This window comes from Hippocampus comes, unplaced genomic scaffold (genome assembly GCF_001891065.2).
Source record: "Hippocampus comes isolate QL1 unplaced genomic scaffold, H_comes_QL1_v1.1 scaffold122, whole genome shotgun sequence".
In the NCBI taxonomy this organism is placed as follows: Eukaryota; Metazoa; Chordata; class Actinopteri; order Syngnathiformes; family Syngnathidae; genus Hippocampus; species Hippocampus comes.
Window position 1 is genome coordinate 1,305,606 of NW_017842059.1, and position 18,217 is coordinate 1,323,822.

Below are 18,217 nucleotides of genomic sequence, written 5' to 3' on the forward strand. Positions count from 1 at the left end.
CACACACACACACACACACACACACACAATATTAAGGGGTTAGGTACCAGAATTCAAAAGGCCTCAATCCTGTGCATGCATGTGGAAAAGCGTCCTTTCTGACCTCTCGCCTGGGTCCACTCGTGCCCTCAGGACTCGTCCATAGAAGACTTCAGCGATAGCGACAGCGAGAGCAACTTCCCCCTGATGATCCCTCAGGACTACCTGGGCCTCGCCTTCTTCTCCATGCTCTGCTGCTTCTGGCCCCTGGGCATCGCCGCCTTCTACCTCTCGCAGAAGGTAAACACACACACACACATAGACAGTTGTGCCAAATTGACAAGAAGTAACCTGGCATTTAAATTGGCAGCAACGGACTAACAAAAGCTTCACTCTTAAAGGCACCACAAGTGTAGGGATTACATAGATTTGCGGGATTAAGTTAACCACAAAGAATCAAAACACACACAGACTGTGAGCACAATTTGAAGATGTAAAACAAATGAAAGGAAAAATGGGATTAAATGTTGAAATCAGGGATTTTTCAGGTCCAGTTTGTTTCAGTGTCTCGAGAAGTGTTTCTCAAAATGTGGTCCCCAGACCAAGCGCCAAGAGTGTCGAGTGGAGGCAGACAAGGAACATGAGGACAGTCAGAGTCAATGGAAAAACATGTGGCAAAAAGAGTCGGAGCAGTCTTGGGTTCAGCATATATTCGGTGTTCGATAAAGAAGTTAAGAGTTTAAACTGCGAAGCAAAGAAAAGATCTTCTGTTACATCTCTGGCAATTTTGCAGTATCTCGGTTTGAAAGAGACGATACTAGCTCTGGAGCCGAGAAACGAGCGCCTTGACTTTGACACACGCACGCACGCACGCGTGTACACACACGCACATGCCCGCGCACGCACGCACGCACGCACACACACACACACACAGCCCGCCTGCCTACCTTAAGCTTTTTGGATCCTGGATGAAAGAAATTTTCCAAAGACTTCATCATACTAGCCTCACCGTTACGCTTTATCCCCAGAAAAAAAAAGTATTTGTTCATAAAAGATTCTTACTACTGGCATGCTTTTATCCGATATATTTAGTCCGTTTTAAATCTGCTCTCTGCTGCTGGAACACTTGAATTTCCCCTTTGATGTCATTAAGAATTATGTTTTTTTTTTTAGGATTTTTTTCATCCTACTTAACTATAGCTATCATCCTAATTAACTTTAACAACCATGTGTACGACAAAATGCCAATGGAATTCGATTCTTGTTTAATCATAATTTGTATTTATCTAAGATCAAATCTTAATAGTACAACAATAATAGTAAGATACTAAAGTCACTGTTTATTGAGGGAAGAAAGTCAAGTTTAAACAAGTGAATTTCAAAAATACACCTATATTACTGTAATAATTAATACTCCTGTAATTCTGGAAAGATGCCTGGAAAAATATGGGGGGGGAAAAGACTTTATCCCTGTAACCATATGCATTTTAGACAAGAAAAATAACCCACTCATGTAAAACGATCAGATTGCAAATTATTTTACCAAGCGACAGCTAGCGGGCTCCATTTTGAGAACCATTGCCCAAAAGAAACTGATCACTGACTCAAAGTCTTCTGTCCTCTTTCAGACCAACAAAGCTTCAGCCGAGGGGGACCTCCAGGGCGCCAACGCGGCGTCCCGCCAGGCCTTGTGGCTTTCCGTGCTCTCCATCGTGTTTGGGATCGTCACCTACATCTGCGCCATCGCCGCCCTCATTTCCTACTTGTCTGCCAAGCCACCGTAAAAAAATAAAATAACAATTGATTTAAAAAAATTTTAAAAAGCTGTGAATGCTCTCCTGGAGCTAAGAAAACAAACAAACAAACAAACAAAAAAAAAAAGATCTTGTGCACATGCTGTCGACAGGTACTTGAAAAATAATCACATTTTAGCGCATCAGCTCCTCTACCTTCAATCATAGTCAAATGGCCTTTCGCTAAGACCCACCCGCCACGGGTCTGGTACACGCATGAATTGTTTGACATTTTAAGGGATATTTTATCTGTTACAGACCCAAATATGAAGATTTAAAAAAAAAAAAAAAAAAAAAAATCAGGCATACAACAGTTTTGACTGTGCGACGTAAGCTCCGGTAATATCAACACAGGACACCACAGACGTTAACCTTTGTGTTTTGGGTTAGACGTTTGCTTTCATTTATGTCCGCTTCCTTGTTCCTCAGCTGGCTGATTGGCCACATTCCGTTCCACATCACAATTCATAGAGTCATGACTCGGGAGAATATTGAACGCGTTTAATATTTAGGATTGTCGGCTCAGCCCGTTTCAAAATCTATTGTTGTTCCAAATTCACTCCACAGGATGATCTGATATGATGATCCGATAAAACGTAGGATAACTTGCCGTTTGTCGTCCTTGGTCGGAAAGGGGCAAAGTTGGGAGAAAAACGGCGCAATTATCTTTGTGTGTACCATGACTGACTGGTGTCAAACCAAATCACGACAAAACTTAAAATTCAACAAACGAGATGAAGGACATTGATATTAAGCAGTGACACTTCTCCTGTAAAGTTGGCTAGCACTCAACCTGGAACATGTTGCTCACCTCGGTAGCTTTGTGGCTAGGACTTCATTTCAATTAGAATCCTTCAAACGTTTCAACCAGAAACACAAGCAGTAGCTAGCCACTAGCTCACTGTTTACCATAACAATGATACAAAAAAAGCAAATCTCTGTTCTGTGCTGTGATTGGCCAATATACGTTTAGGAGGATGTGGCTTTGCGCAAGATAAATTCTAAGCTGTTCATTTATTTTTTGGAATTGGAAATGCGCTTGATTTACAACCTGCAGCTCCCTGCCACCCCCTGGACTCTCATTAGCTGTACCAAAGTTAGTCGAGAAACACACTGTAGATATCATCCTCACGGTAAGAACAAGAGCGCGTAACCGAGAAGTGGATTCTGATGGACCTCATCCTGGGGTGGTGACGTTCTGAAACCACACCACAACTCAAATCTTAAAAAAACAAAAAAAAAAGAAAACATAAGCGATGAGAATAATATGGATTCCCAGACATGATGTTGCCACAATGTAATTGTTTGCTTCGTACAAATGCTAACTTGTGACCACAAAATAGGCATAATGTGCACACAAAATACTAATTAACTAAAAAAACTTGCACATCGGGATAATCAACTGGAACATACCTTTCCTACCTTATTGTCCGGAATGACTTCTTAACGCTTGCATCGCAAAGCAACACTGCATTCATTTGTATTTTGTGGTCTCATTATTCCTACTTTGTGACCATGATTTAGTATTTTGTGCACACGTTCTACTTTGTTGTCATAAATTAGTATTTTGCACATTATACAGTATCTATAGTGTGGCTAAGATAGTTTTGGGTTTTTTTCCCCATAGGGCTGCACGGAGGAACACTGTTGGGTGGAAGGAAAGGAACACTTTTAAAAGAACAGAGTAATTCAGGAAAAAAAAAATCACAAATATGTTGACTTGTTTGGTGAGTAGTGTTCTCCTGATAGGCCATATTTCACATACACAAGCTAGCATCTTGTGCGTTTGAGTTAACATCTCATGTACAGCGCTTTCACCTGTTTTGAATTTGCAAGTCACAAATTGCTCTTGTTATGACGTCCTGAGGTGTCGCAAAGTGATGGCGAGTAGGAAAGTAGTATTGCGAACCCCCACCATTCGCAAATTCACCTATGCATGTTTTTTACCCCATGGGATCTAACCTGCTCTCTTTCTGGAACACAGTAAAGCGCCACAAGATGCCGCCAAAGCACTTGGCTAAGAGGAAAGCAGTCATTAGTGTTTTTTAGTGAAGGATCACTGGATCCAAATTTTTAAGGAGACAAAAGTATTCAGATACATCTTATATTCACAATACATAGAGCGAGCATATGTGCTTATAATTGGCCGTGTTTTTTGTTTACATTTGACTGCAATGTCTTTTAGGTATTGTGCAGACAACTGGGATACGTCTGATTTGATCCAGACTACGATGAGTGCACACACGGCACAGAATCTCTGTGTGAAATCAATATCCAATCATTGGCAATACCTCACCTTTGTCAAAGGCAAACACACACACATCTGGGGTCTTCCGTCGGGACTGCGATTTGGTCACTTTGCAGGACCTCAGTGTGAAACAGGCTTTGGTCTCAGGTCTTAAATCTAACACGAGCACACGGGCACGGACAAGTTACAATCATGCAGTTTAACATATTTCACTTTTACACAAGATGCTAACTCGTGTGCTCAGGTTGAAAAATGTCATCACCCATCAGGACCTAGTGTATTGAATTTTAATATTTCCAATGTGCAGTGTGAGACAAGATAGCCGGAGCATGTGGGATGGACGCAAGTTCCAAAAGAGATGGGAGTTATGTTTGTTATATTTAGTCCATTAAGTTTGCAACAACAACAAAAAAGAGTGCTCAACTTATTACATTTGAAGTTCCAGAGAGACAAAAAGATGTCCAGCATGAGTCCTTCACCTGACTTGGCTTGAGCTTCAGCGTGCCATTAATGTAAGCCAGTGACTATTTTAAGGGAAAAGTCCACATTTTCTATGTAGATGTAGTTTTTATATCATAGAGTGCACCGATGATTACAATAACCGTGCGTGAACAGTACACAAAGATGACTTGTGATACCTCGTCAGCTTCCAACCTCCCGACAATCCTCCTCCACCATCATCTGAGCCCGAGCAGCTTCGACTGGACTGCTCACTTCTTCTCTCATGACATGTGGACTTCCTCTCTGGCCTCACATTCTTCTTTTAAATGTAAACAAAACAAAGTGGAAGAAAAAAGTCAATCCCAATAAATAAAAATGCACTTCTTTGGAATTGGCTTGGCTTCTTCTTTTTATTTTTTTCAATTATTCACTTGAAGAAGTAAATGCCGCACTTGAGCCCTTGTTAAGAAATCCTTTAACGATCACATGTTTTAATTAGTCAATTCTGTTGAGATACTCTGTGGATCTGACAAAAATCAAAAGGTTCCTTGATTCCAGCATCCAAAATTGCAGTTAGTGTATTTTGACACACGTGAAAGGTAGTTTGACAATATGAACTATTATTCTTGTTCTGCAAATCTGAGGTCAGTTTGTTCTTAGCAGGGTCTTCTTAACTCAATGAGAAGGATATGGGGATTTTTCTACCAAAGACTGAAGGTTTCGGTCACAAATTTACGATTGATTTACATTAACTTCAGGACAAGTCAGCATGGGCGGATTTTTTATTTTTTTGATTTGATAGGCCACACTTTTGACAGAAGAGTGGCCTAAAAATCCTTAGTCAATTCTGACAAATTAACTTTATTTTTGTTTCAGATCTCTATCCAATGATATACTTTTTTTTATATACACCTACATTGATTTGAAATTTTCTGTCACTTCCCTGCATCCTGATGCTTGCAGCAACGTGTGACATACTGTATGTTCTTCTGTAATCCCTGAATGAACCTTCAAGAATATTTTCCGTTTTTATGTCACTATTTCAACAGGTTGTCGCTAGAAAAAAAAAAAAACTTCTGAGATAAAGGCACACTGTAAAATGTTGCTTGGTGCAATTTTGCTACTTTGGCGCTTTAAAGTTTAAATTGTTGACAACCACGTTGGACCTTACTGTACAACACACAACAAATAGAATTACACACATTGTATATTTAAATAAAATACATTGTTTTATTTACCTACATCGCCATCTTAATGCTAGCACTGGCTAGCAAGAATTTGGAATTTGCATTAAACATCACGGGATGTATTTATTTTCCTACAAATAACCCACACGTTGTATGACCACAGACAGATAGGTAATATAGCAATACTCACGGGTATATATATTTTCTAATGTAAGAAAAACTAGTTAGATAAATAAAATTTACCACTTTCATCTTCTTTTTTAAGTATATCCCCATGTTTGCACGACACTGCCCCTAGGAGGCTAAAGCGAGCACGGCAGGATCCACAAAATCATCCAGCCGTAGCCACACCTGAAATAAAATATTTTTTTCATGATACTGTGTATCATAAAAATGCATCATTGTACTAATTAAGGCCTCCAGCCAATATTCCAACATAGTTAAATATTTAACTATCTATCATGGAAGAATTCATAAAGATTCCTACCTTGTGACCACTGGAATTCTTCAGGTTTTGGTCTCACTGATCTCATTCCATCTCTTTCATTGTGTTCCAAAATGAACAAAGCACACATCGACATGCACACAGACACACAATCACACACATGGCCTAGAAGTGAACTGAAGCAGAGGAGGCGCAAAGTGGCTGATGAATATTTTATTAGAAAAATTGCTCTTTATGCGGCGAATAGAGTAAAAAAAGATCAGACGCTTTTGGAGTAACGCCGCCTGAGTGACTCTCTGTGGAAGCTGAAGATCTTTTCGGACGCCGCCTGACTGACAGCGATGCACTGCTGCATCTGTACACAAAAACGCACGTTTACCCAAACATATGTAGATAAATACATAGATTTATTATGTTGGTCTCCATATGTGTGTGTGTGTGTGTGTGTGTGTGTGTGTGTGTGTGTGTGTGTGTGTGTGTGTGTGTGTGTGTGTACACACAACATTTATTGCAAATGGTTTTGCGGACCCCAAAATATAGCTCACAAACCCCTGAGTGTCCTTGCTTTAAGAACCACTGGTTCATTTCACCAACCTCTTGTACTGAAAACGATCCTTTGGTTGAGGTCATCATCACTTGGTGCTCTTTGCTGTCGATGGCGAAGGTCATCAGCGCTCGACTCTCCTGATGAGGGCGAAAGCAGACGAGCACATTCAGCATTCGAATAGCATTGATAGTACAGTCGTCTTTTGCCATATCGTGCTTCACATGTTGCGGGGTCACCACATCGTGGATTTCTTTGTCATACTTTCATAGTGGATTATTTGCTGTATCGGGGGGGATTATTTTTCCACACTGACTGTTACTGCGGAGCAATAAGCATTAAATTAGGCTGGAAGAATGTTTCAGACAGAATGCCCGAAGCTCAAGTGGGTGTGCCTGGTTTTTGAATCTGCCCCACATAAGGAAATCACACTCACCGCTTCCTGAGCAGCGGTCGGGTCGGTGATGATAGTTCCATCCGTGTGGATGGCGCAGGTGACACCGCAGAACAGGCAACTCATCGGCAAGCCGGCGTCCATCATAGCCATGCAGCCGGCGTTGAGGAAGCAGGACAATAGCTGGACAGTGGGTCAGGAACAGAAACACGTGCATGCATGCCAAACCGGCCCAATGCATTAAATAAAGATGTATTGTATTGTATAACCTACTAAACATCTGCTTTGGGCTCCATGACCACAAGGGGCCCCAGGAGAAGTTTTCAGTCAACAGCACAGCCTGGAGTATGACTTTTTTTTTTTTAATGAATGACATTGAAAGGGTTCAGAGTAGATTAAATATTTATTTGAAAAGAAAAATACTTTGGTAAAGATGTGCAAAGCTGACAACAGAACAGTTCCAGAGCTGCAATGACTTTGTAGTATAGCAGGTATATGAATGATCAATGATCAATATCAATGGAAGTTAAAAACAAATTTTGCTTTGGATCCATGGAAGCGACGGGCTGTACAGAAGAAAAACTGCAGAGGTCTTGCTGTGTGAGAAAAGGATACAGAGCCATCGTTATGGAGCTCCTGTAAAACCAGCGTGAGGGATGATCGAGGGTGAAGGGACAGCAGTAGGGATGCCTCGCAGGTTTCTCGCACGCATTGCTCCTGAGCTCGCTCCTTCACACCTCCAAGGGAAAAAAAATGCTTGTGAAACACTGAGGTACACTATCAGAACACCCAATCAAAATATGTGCTCGTATAAGTTGATTCCTTGATTTTATTGTTTTATTTTTGTAACTCCCAGTCTTCCACTAACATGAAACACACAGCCGTACGAGCTTTCAGGTCTCCCGACGGACATGTCATATCCACCTATTTTGCGTCTGTATTGTTCCCAGAATGCATTCTGTGGCACAATGCATTTAATTAATTAAGTTAAAAGGGTGAAACCTTGTCACATGTGTGCTTGTGTTACCAATAGTTGAATGTGTCATATCGTCACTGTCCTGTGAATAACACATAGGTCCATTTTTGTAATTTTATAAATGTTACTTTTTTTTTTTTTTAATGACAAAAATGGGCGTACATTTTTTTCACAGGAGAGCATCTGTGACGTTTATGTTGCAATGCTTTTTTTTAAACAAACCGTGACACTGAGGGGAAAAAAACCCAATTTCTGCTGGGCCAACATTTTCAAGCAGTGTAACAAGGCCCACAAGTTTAATTTAAACAAGTGTTGAACACCACTAACGCCACCTGGTGGGCCTAGTAAAAAAAAAAAAAAGCTCCCAACAATTGGACGGTCAATAATGACATATACAATATCTTAGCTCAGGACTTACTTGGAAGTCCAACTTTGGGTTGTATGATCACCTCCAACGTCGCCCTGTCATAAATTTCCTTACTGACTTTAACTTCAGCTGGTCCGTACACTGCAGCCAGCACACTGGTATTACCTTGAAACAAACAATATTGCAAATGAACTACAAAATATCATCTGTGATCCAGATTTTTTTCAATGGTAGTTATGGATATACACTCACCTGCGATCATCACATTGCATTCACTGTGACAGATGTTGCTGTCATCATGACTATTACTGTTGATATGGCTGTTGTACCCATTGCTTTAACCACTTTTACAATCCTATTTTTCTTAGTTTTACAGTTACATTTTTAAAAGCATTTGAAATTTTTTTCTTAAAATTAGGACAATACTGCATCATTAACCCTTTCATGCACCTTGTACCCTGATAACACGATAAGCTGTCCACTGTAGTAACCGCTGTCCCTCAAAGGGTTAACAGTTCAAATGAGTATGTACAGTTGTACAAAACTACAACCACAAAAATTAGAACATTGTTTAATTAAAAACTGTCTGAAAGTGTCAGAAATGAACACTTGGTGTTAATTACGTGAGCCAATATAATAACATACTACGGGGGCCAAATGGAAACGGCTCAGACATGGATTTATAAAAGCTTCTACGGGGAATAATTAAGCATAAAAACACGTGTTGATTTACAGACCTACACGTCATACAGTGTTTGCCAAATGATACAATGAACTAGAATAGCCAGCAGGTCTAAACACTACTCACACTGAAAACTAGCGACATGCCAAGTCGCTAAAGCTGAGTCATAATTCTGTGTTGTTACCTTGTATGAAAGACGCCGAACCGTCTGAACGAGACAGTAAATTTTGCTCGCAGCCAAACTCTCGGATGGAAACCGTGGACGGACTACACTCCTCCATCATGCCGTCAAATGTGTGTGTTGGTCGCGAGAAAATTGCGTCACTCATGATCATCGTTTGTGGAGGCGCTCATTGGTGACATCACAGCCTAGTCTGCTTCTGCGCGCTGTTCAGGTTCTTTCAGCGAAAAGAAAGCCCCGCACAAAAACTCAGAAATAACATCAGCTATAACTGTAGATATTTGAGTATATTGTATTATATATTGATATTTTCTACACTTTTAAACACTAATATGAACAGCCACATTCACACATCACTGAGTTGGAACCCCACGCTGCTCGCACACAAATTAGTCCACTGCACTAAACACCATCAGCGAACATACAGCCTTACAGAGAAACGTTTAATGTCTGCGAAAATGATTTGTGGCGAATGTGTTCTATTTTATTCATTCATTGATTCATTTTCCAATCCGCTTTATCCTCACAAGTGTCGCGAGGGAGTGCTGGAGCCTATCACAGCCGTCTTCGGGCAGTAGGCGGGGCACACCCTGAACCAGTTGACACAGAGACGAACAACCATCCGCACTCACACTCACACCTAGGGACAATTTAGAGTGTTCAGTCAGCCTGCCATGCATGTTTTTGGAATGCGGGAAGAAACTGGAGTACCCGGAGAAAACCCACGCAGGCCTGGTGAGAACATGCAAACTCCACACAGGGAGTCTGGAGCTGAAATTGAACCCGGTACCTCTGCACTGTGAGGTCTAAGCGGCAGCGCTAACCACTGGACCCCCTGTTCTGTTTTATGTCAGCCTAAAACACTACCTTCTGACTGTCGAAATACAATTAATGTGTATTTTTCACCTGTAAACATGAACTCATTTATTATTTTTGGTTTCTTAATTCACAGTGTTTGCAGTTGTTTTGAAAACATTTCAGTTTGTTCTTTTTCATTTTTATCGAAGTAGGTGAATTAGGTGGAACGGTCATCGACTGGTTTGCACGTCCGCCTCACAGTGTAGGGGTGCAGGGTTTGATTCCGGCTGTGGGCTTCCTGTGTGGAGTTCGCATGTTTTCTCCGTGCCTGCGTGGGTTTACTCCGGGGACTCCGGTTTCCTCCCACATTCCAAAAACATGTATGGCAGGTTAATGGAACGCTCTAGTCTAGATCGTCACTCAGTGTGAGTCTGAGCACGAACGGTTGTTCGTCTATGTGTGCTCTGCAGTTGGCTGGCAACCAGTTCAAGGTGTACCCCACCTCCTGGCGGAATACAACTGGGATAGGCTCCAGCACGTCCCCGACCCTCGTGAGGATAAAATTAGAAAATGAAAGGCTGGTTGGGTGGATGTAAAGATGAATAGTTGAATAAGCACTTCAACTTTTGCCACAAGTACTGAATATGTCTTTCTACTTATGTACTGTGCAGATTATGAATACTTCTGTAATAATTGTTGGCAGGCAGGGATTGGGTTTTATGTGTCTTTTTATTAATAACGTGGCAGAGCAACTAACATACGGTGGACTTACTCGCAGTTGCTTCCGGGAACTCCCCCTTATAGGCGGGACCTGTCCATCAACTCAAGCATGACGTAAATAGTGTAAACTCTCGTAAAGCACTAAACATATAATAATAACCTATTATATGACATCTCCCCTTTTAAGAACGCAATAGTAATCTCTAAGTCAAATACAACATATTCACTGGGATATAGCAGAGTTATATACAAACACATACAAACTACAACTAACCAAAATGACACTTCTATTCTAATAGCTTCAACCATGTCTATAACATTTAAGTAATGACAACAATGCGGAAAAACTCGATTGCCTGTAAAGCTCCATCATACACGAACATACCAAAAATTTTGCATAAACGAGATACCGGAATTTTATTGTCATGGCTCCTGATGAATATGTAACGTTTATATCACTGTACAGTGAAGTCTGATCATTTTTATTAGCTATTCATGTTGGCAAACTGCTAAAAATATCAAACATTAGGTTTAAAACCAAAATAAGTCTTATTTTGAAGCCTCATTTGACTTCCGTTGTGGTGCTTGTCTCGATGTTGTGTATGTAATTTTTTTCCGGGTACGTGCGATTGCACATTGGAAAGTGGTATTCCTGTGTCGTGATCGGATTACTAAAACTAACTTCCAAAGACATACATTAGCCGCTGAAAATTTAGTCATTCAAACATAGTGTGAGGACGGTCTTAATGGCAGCTGTTAGCACCTTTAGCAATATGAACAAAATGTATAGAGCATGTTTCCACGCTAGTCGTCAAGCGGCTGCCCTAAAGGCGTCGAGGCTACTTAACAACAGAACTTTCAGAGTCAACGTAAGTAGATAAAACGTATTTGTATTGTGTAGCGTCGCTTAGCTTTGCAACCTCGAAGGTCGCGTTAGCGTAAATGCCCCCCAAAATGTTGTTTCTGGATCGAGCGTGGCAACCCGGAAGGGCGATTTGTCGCATTAACACGCAAAGTTATGTGGGATGTTCTCCTTCATAGTGTGACCAAGTGTGTGATTTTAAAAGGAAAACAATGTGGTGATTTCAATTTAATGTTAATTCAGCCACGGTGCGAAGCTAACGTCTTCAAGTCTCGCGATACTTTGGCAAATAATCTGGCTGAGCGGCAGTCGATGAAATAAAATGTTTAAATCACAAATAAGGCTTTGTGGATTCTCGCAGCGAAACATACAGGTTTTACAATTTAAAAAACAATCTTAGATTTCGCAGAAATGCGTGCAACCCATGTCCGTTGGGGTGCTCGGAGCGATTTAGCTAGGTGAGTAAGTGGTGAGCGAGTCGGTTCGTGGTACACAGTTGAGTGTGATTGGTCGAGCAGTGGGAGCGTCCGAAAATGTCGTCACAGCAACGAATATGGATGGATGGTTGGATAGATAGATAGATAGATCGATCGATCACAGCAACGAATGGTGTTATCATAACTATTCAATAAATATTTAATGAATCAATAAAAATGGATATCATCTTTGCGTTAAATCTAGTGCAAGCATCTGTTCATGTCTTGCTATTGATTACTGTAATAGATATACACATTGGCCATCCAACTTCAAAAAAAAACCCCACATTGTGTATGATATACTGGTATATTGTACGATATGTTTTTTTTTTCGTATCTTCAATATATGTGGTTTATTGCACAACTTAACTGACTGATGGATGAATAATGCCATAAATGGATATTTTCCAGTCCACGCACAGACAACAGCCGTTCGACTCAACGCTGGAAAAGCCTCAGTTTCCCGGTGCCTCCGCGGAGTTTGTGGACCAACTGGAGTTCATCGAGCCCAATGTAATCGCAGGCATCCCAGTGTACCGGGTCATGGACCGCCAGGGCAACATCATCAACCCCTCCCAAGATCCTCAGGTGGGGCCCGCCTTCCGGCCCAGGCAAAGCTAAATTCTTTTTGGAGGGGGGTGGCCCTCTGTTTATGAAAATAATATTAAATATTGATCATTCATTGTTATGTTTGTGAGAAATGCAGATTTGAAAGAAGTTTTGTGATAGGTGAAATGGCAAGACTCCTTGTGACTGGCTCCAAGTCAGCCCCAAGAAGATTCAGAGGCTCCAAAATTCTATTGCCTGGTAGACAAAATGTCTCAATTTTAGTTTCTGGCATGTTTCATCAGCTCTCTAAAGAGACGGTTCTGAACTTCTACCACAAAATGACGCTGCTGAACACGATGGACCGCATTCTCTATGAATCCCAGAGACAGGTGATTCCTGCCGCTCACTTCCTGTTTTTAAGTGTGGAAGAAGTATGATTATGAATGATTTTAATGTTTTCAATCACAGGGGAGGATTTCTTTCTACATGACCAACTATGGCGAGGAGGGCACGCACATTGGCAGTGCCGCCGCTCTCGAGCCAAACGACATGGTCTTTGGACAATACCGAGAAGCTGGTTGGTATTTATTTAAAAAACAAAAAACCAGACCCAAAATATAGAAGCCTTTTAATTAAAATAGTTGTATATGTGAGGACTTATCCACAAAAACATGCAAACTCCACACAGGAAGGCACTTTGAGGTAGAGCATGAAAAGTGTTTCGTTTTCTACTTTAAAACCCCAAGCCTTGTTTCTAAATCTAACCCAGACTTTAAACTCTAAGCCTGGCTTGATAACTTACTTTGGAACACTAGCCCTAGCTTGATATCCTATTTTATAACCTTAACCCTGGCTTGAAATCACAATTCAAAACCCTAACCCGGGTTTGAATCACGAATGTGAAACCTCAATTTGAAACCCAGAACCCTTACTTAAAATCCGATTTTTGAAGACCTTGCTTGAAACCCTAACCAGAGCTTGAAACCACGCTTTTGAAACCCATCCACTGAGCCATCCATTTTTTGATCGGACGTATCCCAGCTGTCTTCGGCATTAGGCGGGGTAGACCCTGAACTGGTTGGCAGCCAATCGCAGGGCACACCTAGACATCACTCATAATCACACCAAGGAACCATTTAGAGTGTTCAATTAACCTGCGGTGCATGTTTTTGGAATGTGGGAGGAAACCGGAGTACCCAGAGAAAACCCACGCGGGCACGGGCAGAACATGCAAACTCCACACAGGAAGGCACTGTGAGGTAGACGTGCTAACCAGTCGACCACCGTGCCGCCACTTTTGAAACCTTAATTTTAAATCATAACCCTGAATGGAACCCTAAAGCAATTAACACCTGAATTCAAAAAACTAATTTTATTCTCTAACCCTTATTTGAATTTAACTGTAACCCAGATTTGAATACTGAATTTGGAAGCAAAGTAAATTATCATACATGGTCATCTTGTGATGAGATATTTTCATTGGTTTCGTGACCATTGAGCTGTTGTGTGCCCCCCCCCCCCCCCCCCCCCCCCCCTGCAGGCGTGCTGATGTATCGCGGCTTCTCCCTGGACTCATTCATGGCTCAGTGCTACGCCAACGCGGACGACCTGGGCAAAGGCCGCCAGATGCCTGTGCACTATGGCTCACGGGATCTAAACTTTGTCACCATCTCCTCACCACTGGCCACGCAGATCCCGCAAGGTGAGTTTGCCGTCCCGCAACGCGCGGGTCGAGTTTTGACTTAAGTCCCCCTCCGCGGCACACGGCAGGTGATGTCCTATTTCCTGTCATTCAGCGGTCGGAGCCGCATACGCCATTAAGCGCGAAAACATCAACCGAGCTGTGATTTGCTATTTCGGCGAGGGGGCGGCCAGCGAGGGAGACGCCCACGCCGGCTTCAACTTCTCAGCCACGCTCGAGTGCCCACTCATCTTCTTTTGCCGCAACAACGGCTACGCCATCTCCACACCCACCAATGAGCAGTACCGTGGCGACGGCATTGGTAACAAAACTCTTACCTCTGGGGATTATTTTTGTCTGTTTTTCCATGTTCCACCCTTCTTAAAATGTGAAATAGATGGACAGATAGCTAGATGGATCGGTGGAGAGATACAGTAGTTGGTGATAGATCTATACCATGTAGCATATTTTTCAGACTACAGTATAAATACTACTTTTTTTGTCACAGTTTGGCTGGTCCGATTACCTTGTAAATATTAAGATGAGAGCTTGGACAAGCACCCCAAGTCCCCTTTACTTGAATTGGGTTGACAGCAGCGAACAAGTTCTGGTTGGCTTAGAAACTTCCGCATCTAACTCTGGAAAAAGTTTTTCTTTTTAGTTTAAAATGATAAATGACTTACCGTAACGACAAACCGCAAATCCATTAAAGTCGGGACGTTGTGTAAAATGGAAATAGAAAACAATAAATACTATGCGCCAGATGGAAGAAGTTGCCATGGCAACTCACGTGTGACATATCGCTAGTTTAGCCTACGGCTTCCACCACAACAATGATTTACTATTTACAGCACCAAAAGATGCAATAACCCACCAAGATTCTACCTTTGGCTCCAATGTGATGTGGAATTCTACTTAAGGTAGGCCATTTTAAACTAAAAAGCAAACATTTTCCATAGATCCAGCCATTCAGTGCTGTCAACACGATTTGGGAACAGTGATTTTGGGTGCCAGTGTTGGTCTCGGTTTTAATAAAATAATTTTCGACCAAAAATGCAGAGCAAAATACGGTAGATGGAACTATAGACAGACAGATATACAGTAAGTAGAAAAATTGATGAATGTACGGATAAACAGTTCGATAGTTGGATCAATGTTAGCTGGATATATTAATGGATAGATAGGAAGATCTTATTGATGAAGGGAAAGATAGGTGAATAGATCGACACATAGACGGGTGGGTGATAGATGGATAAATTGATTAATCCACAAGAGAAATTTAGAGTCAGTCTGTCCTTGGGGCAAGACAGGGAGCTCAGCCTGCCACCAAATGCTGATATTAACACTGCTACAATTGTTACTACTACTTCTAACAATAATCATAATACTACTGTAATAACCCAAATACTGGTCAACAGCTGCTCGCGGTCCGGGCTATGGCATGCTGTCCATCCGCGTGGACGGAAACGATGTGTTCGCCGTGTACAACGCCACCAAGGAGGCTCGGCGCAGAGCCGTCGCCGAGAACCAGCCCTTCCTCATTGAGGCCATGACATACAGGTGGATATAAGCAAAGCGTCGCATGTCGCCACGTCTCACGCTGCACGATTCCACAAAACACTTAGGTCACGTTAAGTTCCAACCAGAGCATTTGTTTTCACAAATTGTTGGTCTTTATTTATTTATTTTTTTATTTTTTCATCCCGCCTGATTTTTGTGTATCTTTTCAAGCAAATATTTTTGTTCAATATTTAGCATTTTTTCGAATATGTTGATTTTATTTTAGTATATTTGTGTAATGTTTTTCCATTCCTCTATTTGCATTTTCAATCAATTTTTCTATTTGTGTGTTTCTGGCAAATGGTCGTGTTTTTTCTAATCATGTCAACACTTTACAAGACAAACATAATGATGTCCAAACAGTCACCCTCCCCCACAAAAAAGGCAGATTTTTGCGAATTTTCTTTGTTGAAATTACAAAAATACTAACTGACAACATATTGTTAAACAGTTAAATGTTCTATCTGTAATATCTTTATTGTTGTTAAGCATTAAGGGGGCAAAAAAAAGTTATTACCGGTACATATCCCTTTAACTCACAGGTCGTTTAAACAGTCATCGGAATTTCATTGTCCAAATATCAGAATCAGCCCCCCAAAAATGTCCAAATCGGCCGGACCCTAGTTAATAACATTACGTTTGGGCTGATTTTCATTCAGAATCGGCCACCACAGCACCAGTGATGACAGCTCGGCGTACCGCTCAGTGGACGAGGTCAATTACTGGGACAAGCAGGACCACCCCATCTCGCGCCTACGCCACTACATGGCGTCGCGGGGCTGGTGGAGCGAGGACGACGAGCGCGCCTGGCGCAAGCAATCACGCCAGACCGTCATGGAGGTGTTCGAACGGGCCGAGAAGCGTCTGAAACCCAACCCGGAGCTGCTCTTCACTGACGTCTACGAGGAAATGACACCCGCCCTCACCAAGCAGCGCGAGTCGCTCTTCCGCCACGTGCAGCAATACAAGGAGCACTACCCCCTCGACCTTTACGACAAAGACTCTCACTGAATGTTTTTTTTCCATGGGTTCTCAAACAGGGGTCCGCAAAATAATTGGTCATAAATTGTCATGTGTTCCCCCTCCCCCTAAAAAAGTGCAAATTGCTAGCCTAATAGCATAATTGTCCATGTCATTTTTAAGTTACTGTCACAAACTGTCCCCCTATATTTCCTTTGGACCAATTCCAAGCTCTGATAACATTTTGCTGGATCATGACATAAATATGACTTTTTTTTTGGCGTATTACAATAATATATTTTTTTTGGTATAATAAGTTGCTTAGAACGTATTGCCAGCCTATTTTGTAGTGAGAGGGGTTACAGAATAAAGGCATTTATCTCCAAAAACTAAACAGTGTACAGTAATGTCAAAAAAGTTTCTTTGAAATATAATTGTCTTCTCTCCTCAAACTTTGAATGTAATATATTATGACTACATTGAGAAAATTCATCTTTAATCTGATTACCGGGACAGCTTTTTATCCCGAAAAATATATCTGACCGTCTTGTAAAGAAAAAAAAAAGTTCCCCAACAAATACTCCTGTATTCTTGGAAAATAACACCTTTTATAAACAGTGTAATTGCTCTTTTAAAGATTGCAGTTTCTCTTCATGTAAAAATTCTTTATTCTTATTCTTTTTTCTGTCTTTTTCCTCCATTAGGCAACTTCTTAATTCCTATGGCATTCAGAGGTAGACATTAGTTGTCTCAAAGCACGATTGCCTAATTCATTTTTAACTTACTACTGTAAAAAAAAAAAAAAAAAAAAATCTTGATCATCCACAGAAGTTGAATTGAGGCTACTGAACTCTTTATTTTTCCCAAGGCGATATATCAATATAGGTCAACATGACTTAGGCAACTATGTTATTAGGCTAACAGAGCTCACGGGAGGGAGGGGAGTAAAAAATTGTTCCCTCTAAGATGTCCTTAGAGACGAAAAGTTTGAGAACCCCTGCTTTCTAATGATGCACAACAATGTAGTTTTGATGAAAAGTGTGTGTTTTCATAGATGTTCTTCTGCTTGGTGCCTTACGGTTAACACACGTGCTTATCATTTTATCACTAAATTGGAGTGAACGTCATGTGAAGACGGAAATACTTTTTGTGTGTAGATGCAAATACTTTTTGTCTCCTCTTCAGCTTTGTTTGTTCTGCTTTTCAGTGGGTTATGGAAAACTTGTTACACATTAATAGATAGCAGACAGGTGTAGCTCCTTTCATGCCGTGTTTTGTGGAGGAATAAAAAGTTTAATTCTTGGATCCACATAACTCCACAGTTCCTTTTTTCTTTTAGCTACACCCTAAACCACGTGTCAAACTCAAGGCCCG

The 18,217-nt window shown here is 41.3% G+C and overlaps 3 protein-coding genes across 3 annotated transcripts in view; 2 read left to right on the plus strand and 1 right to left on the minus strand.

The window, feature by feature from the left end:
* The window catches only part of tmem91 (transmembrane protein 91), a 17,349-nt gene extending 14,000 nt beyond the window's left edge, over nucleotides 1-3,349 (plus strand). Inside the window, exons 4-5 of the mRNA XM_019861553.1 lie at nucleotides 133-279; nucleotides 1,608-3,349. Of these exons, the coding sequence (XP_019717112.1) occupies nucleotides 133-279; nucleotides 1,608-1,763 (303 nt within the window). The 3' untranslated portion in view covers nucleotides 1,764-3,349. The remainder of the gene's footprint in view (nucleotides 1-132; nucleotides 280-1,607) is intronic.
* Nucleotides 3,350-6,286: 2,937 nt separating this feature from the next.
* exosc5 (exosome component 5) lies at nucleotides 6,287-9,394 on the minus strand. Its single transcript, XM_019861552.1, has 6 exons — nucleotides 9,241-9,394; nucleotides 8,426-8,539; nucleotides 7,647-7,768; nucleotides 7,074-7,214; nucleotides 6,688-6,777; nucleotides 6,287-6,448 (listed from the first exon to the last, which is right to left on the minus strand). The coding sequence occupies exons 1-6, from the start codon at nucleotides 9,389-9,391 to the stop codon at nucleotides 6,353-6,355; spliced, it is 714 nt and encodes a 237-aa protein (XP_019717111.1). The 5' UTR covers nucleotides 9,392-9,394; the 3' UTR covers nucleotides 6,287-6,352.
* A 1,937-nt stretch (nucleotides 9,395-11,331) lies between these two features.
* Nucleotides 11,332-18,154, plus strand: bckdha (branched chain keto acid dehydrogenase E1 subunit alpha). Its single transcript, XM_019861525.1, has 8 exons — nucleotides 11,332-11,624; nucleotides 12,505-12,681; nucleotides 12,945-13,031; nucleotides 13,111-13,219; nucleotides 14,183-14,344; nucleotides 14,439-14,645; nucleotides 15,742-15,883; nucleotides 16,543-18,154. The coding sequence occupies exons 1-8, from the start codon at nucleotides 11,502-11,504 to the stop codon at nucleotides 16,892-16,894; spliced, it is 1,359 nt and encodes a 452-aa protein (XP_019717084.1). The 5' UTR covers nucleotides 11,332-11,501; the 3' UTR covers nucleotides 16,895-18,154.
* Nucleotides 18,155-18,217: the final 63 nt, after the last annotated feature.